General features: G+C 38.2%; 1 protein-coding gene across 1 annotated transcript; it reads right to left on the bottom strand.

The window, feature by feature from the left end:
• Positions 1 to 1,266: 1,266 nt before the first annotated feature.
• On the bottom strand, positions 1,267 to 3,290 carry LOC109435284 (THO complex subunit 1-like). Its single transcript, XM_088800824.1, is given in 4 exon segments — positions 1,267 to 2,390; positions 2,393 to 3,104; positions 3,106 to 3,131; positions 3,176 to 3,290. Coding segments are annotated over 4 exon segments (1,974 nt in total). The 5' UTR covers positions 3,288 to 3,290.
• Positions 3,291 to 3,758: the final 468 nt, after the last annotated feature.

Here is a 3,758-nt window from a genome sequence, read left to right as displayed (position 1 = left end):
CTCACAACCCATCAGCCCAAGGGCCAATCCCTCTCATGGACATGCAAACAGCAACCAAGGCTCAACTAGAACAGGAGGGCACTCACAACTCACACAAGGGACACACCTGGAGTACCCAGCCCTGGAGCCCAGGGAGACTGTGCCACTGGGCCCCACAGCACATATACTACATAAGGCCACACTACTGAAACTGAGAGGCATAGCAGCTCTACCTCATACATAAAATCAAACACAGGGAGGCAGCCAAAATGGGGGGACAAAGAAATATGTCCCCCCCACCCCCCCCAAACAAAACAGGACAAAACTCCAGAAAAAGAACCAAAACAAAATGGAGACAAGGAATCTATCAGATGTGGGGTTCAAAACACTGGTTATAAGGATGCTCAATGATCTCAGGGAGAACTTCAATAAAGAGATAGGAAACATAAAAATGGAGATAGAAAACAAACAAACAAAAATCCAGTGAGAAATAAAGAATACAATAACTGAAATGAAGAGCACATTAGAGGAAATCAGAAGTGGATTAGATGAAGTAGAGGATCGAATAAGCAATTTAGAAGATAAGGTAGACAAAAACACCAAAACAGAACAGCAAAAAGAAAAAAGAATCCAAAAAAGTAAGGATCGTTTAAGGGGCCTCTGGGACAACATCAAGCATATGCACATTTGCATCATAGGGCTACCAGAAGGAGAAGAGAGAGAGCAAGGAATTGAAAACCTATTTGAAGAAATAATGACAGAAAACTTTCCTAAACTGGGAAAGGAAATAGATGTACAAGCCTAGGAAGCACAGAGAGTCCCAAACAAGATAAAACCACTCAGGCTCAAGCCAAGACACATCATAATTAAAATGTCAAAGGTTAAAGACAAAGAAAGAATCTTAAAAGCAGCAAAAGAAAAGCAGTTAGTTATCTGCAAGGGAGCTCCCATAAGACTGTCAGCTGATTTCTCAACAGAAACTTTGTAGACCAGAAACGATTGGCAGGAAATATTCAAAGTGAAGAAAAGCAAGGACCTACAATCAAGATTACTCTACCCAGTAATGCTATCATTTAGAACTGAAGGACAGATAAAGAGCTTTCCAGACAAGAAAAAGCTAAAGGAGTTCATCAGCACCAAATCAGTACAAGAAATGTTAGAGGGACTTTTTGTGTGTGTGTGTGTGTGTGTTAGAAAAATGTTTATTGTTTACCAAAACCAGTGGACCTCTTATCAAATGCTGTTTGGTAACAAAATCTTATCACAGTTTTAATAAAATAAAATAAGCTAACTATTCGTCTCATTGTCATTAGTTATACTTTCTGCAAGGTCACTTAATTCAGACTTAATCAGTGCATTAATCAGATTCTCGGGCATTGCATGTACTCCCTCTTGATCTTCCCGGGCAACTAGTAGCTGCTTAGCTCTCATCTTCATGTCTTTGCTGTCACACTCAATCTGTTTAATTTCTGAGTCTTTCATTTCCAGGTAGGGAGCTAGAATCTTCCATTGTTCACCCAGTTTGTTGGCAAAGATCTCTATTTGTTCCCCTGTTACAGGTTTGTCTTGTCGAACATCAGGACTTTCATTTTCCTTCAGTAAAGCATCATTATCTTCCTCATCTTCATCCTCACCTGTTTTTATTTCTTCAGAAGGAGGTGGTAATTCCTTGGCTGGCTTTATTACCATGTTTTCAAGATTTTCTGGCAAACTTTTAAACTGCTGGCTTGTTGGCTGGAAGAAATGAGGGCTTCTCCATGCTAATAATCTCAGGGTTCTCCAACCATAATTTGAATTGTTCACAGCCTTATATTCAGTTTCAACCATGTTTTCAGGGTCCGCCTGTTCAATGGCTTCTTCAAAGAATTCCTCCAAAGTCGACATGTATTCCCTTGTCTATGATTTACAGGCTTCCATATTATCAGGGCAGAAATTCCAAAGCCTTATTAATTCCTCATTTCCCATCAGAATCTTTTTGTTAGGTCCTTTCCCTAGGAAGTCCTCTGGTGCTGTTCTCTTCCATACTACTCTCGTTGGCTTGGTATCTGATGTGCTTTCTTTCACAAAACTTTGGCAGCCTTCGTTTTTCCATAAGTTCCAGTTTTCTTCAGTGTTTAATATATGCTCTACCATCTTTGAAAATCTTTCTCCATCAGGTGGGTTTTCAGATAGTAGTTGATAAACTGATTTTGTAGTATCTTAAATCCAGAGTGACTGTTTATCAATTAAAACATAGTTTGAACTTTGGAATTTGACCTGTCCCTTGAGATATTGGAATAAAATGAGATACTGCAGTAGGATGTGTCGACGAAAGTTACTGTCGCTCAGTTGTAAATCCATCAACTTTTCACTTGTTAAAAATTTTGCAAAATATGCATGCTCCCTTCCTGTTTTCAATTCTTCCATTTTTTCCTTGAGGCCTGAGTATCGTCTAATTTATAACTCTTAAAAACAGCTAGAACTTCTTCAGAATACTTGAGAAAAGTTTTCCATGAAATCTTCTCATAGCATTGCACAGGGTTCCTGAAGTAATCCTGAAGTGACCAGAATTTTCGATACATGTTGTAATCAATTGGAACGGAGCAAGTTGTTGGAGCTTCATCATCTCCCATTTCACCTTCTTCCACATCCATTCCTTCTTCTCTATCTGCAGTGTGCTTCTGACCCAAGGTGCTTTCCTGCTCATTGGTATTGAAAACAGTGACATTTTCCAGATTAAACTGACTCTGTAAGTTAAGACCTGATTTCTCAGATAAAGGGAAAAGCCTGGCCAAAAAGAATTGAATTCGTCCACAGAAGACTGTATTCTGGGATTTCGATAATCTTCTTAGGAGATCATTGCACATACATAGTAAATAATTTTTCCCAGCAGAATAGAATGTATTTGATTTCCAAGTAGCAACATTTTTTCCCACAAAAGTGAATATTGTGTCACGCTGATCCAAAGGAAGACAATCCAAAACATCTCCCAACAACACAAATGGTGTAGATGCAGTACAAATACCTTCAGTTACTCCCCCAATAACAAGAGAAATAATAGCTAAAACATTTTCACATGGTGAATGATTTATAATTTCTTCTTCTAGAACACCTCTGAAAACTTGGTCAAGGGTACTTTTTTTTTTTTTCATTTTCACTGCCAGGTAACTGGTAAATGAAGGTATTCAATAATGATTTGAAGGTATTCAACTGGTAGTGAAGGTATTCAACAATCGTTTGATATTTTTGTTGTTCAAGGCCTCTTTGGTAGACTTCGTAAACCGCGTCCACGCTTTGGGTAAACTGAAGAGTGGCGGTGTCGGAGACATCTTGGCTGCCAAGGGACTTTTTTAAGACCAAAAAAAAAAGGATCAAAATATTAATAATAAATTGGCAATAACTACATATCTATCAACAATTATTTTAAATGTAAGTGGATTAAATGCTCCAAACAAATGATAAGGTGGCTGAATAGATAAGAAAATAAGACTCTCACATGTCCTCCCTACAAGATACTCACTTCAGATGGAAAGACACATATAGACTGAAAGTAAAGAGATGGAATAAGGTATTTCATGAAAATGGAAACAAACAGACAAACAAAAAGCTGGGGTAGCCATATTTATACCAGACAAAATAGACTTTAAAATAAACATTATAACAAGAGCTAAAGAAGTACCCAGTAACCCCACTTCTGGGTATTTATCTGAAGAAACCCAAAATGTTACTTTGAGGGGACAAGTGTATCCATATGTTGATTGCAGCATTGGTTACAGTGGCCAAGATATGGAGGCAGCCTG

The sequence above is a fragment of the Rhinolophus sinicus genome, chromosome 9 (assembly GCF_057876585.1).
Source record: "Rhinolophus sinicus isolate RSI-liver-muscle chromosome 9, RSI-T2T, whole genome shotgun sequence".
Taxonomy (NCBI): domain Eukaryota; kingdom Metazoa; phylum Chordata; class Mammalia; order Chiroptera; family Rhinolophidae; genus Rhinolophus; species Rhinolophus sinicus.
The sequence above is the reverse complement of the archived record's forward strand: the minus strand, read 5'-3'. Positions and strand labels throughout refer to the sequence as shown.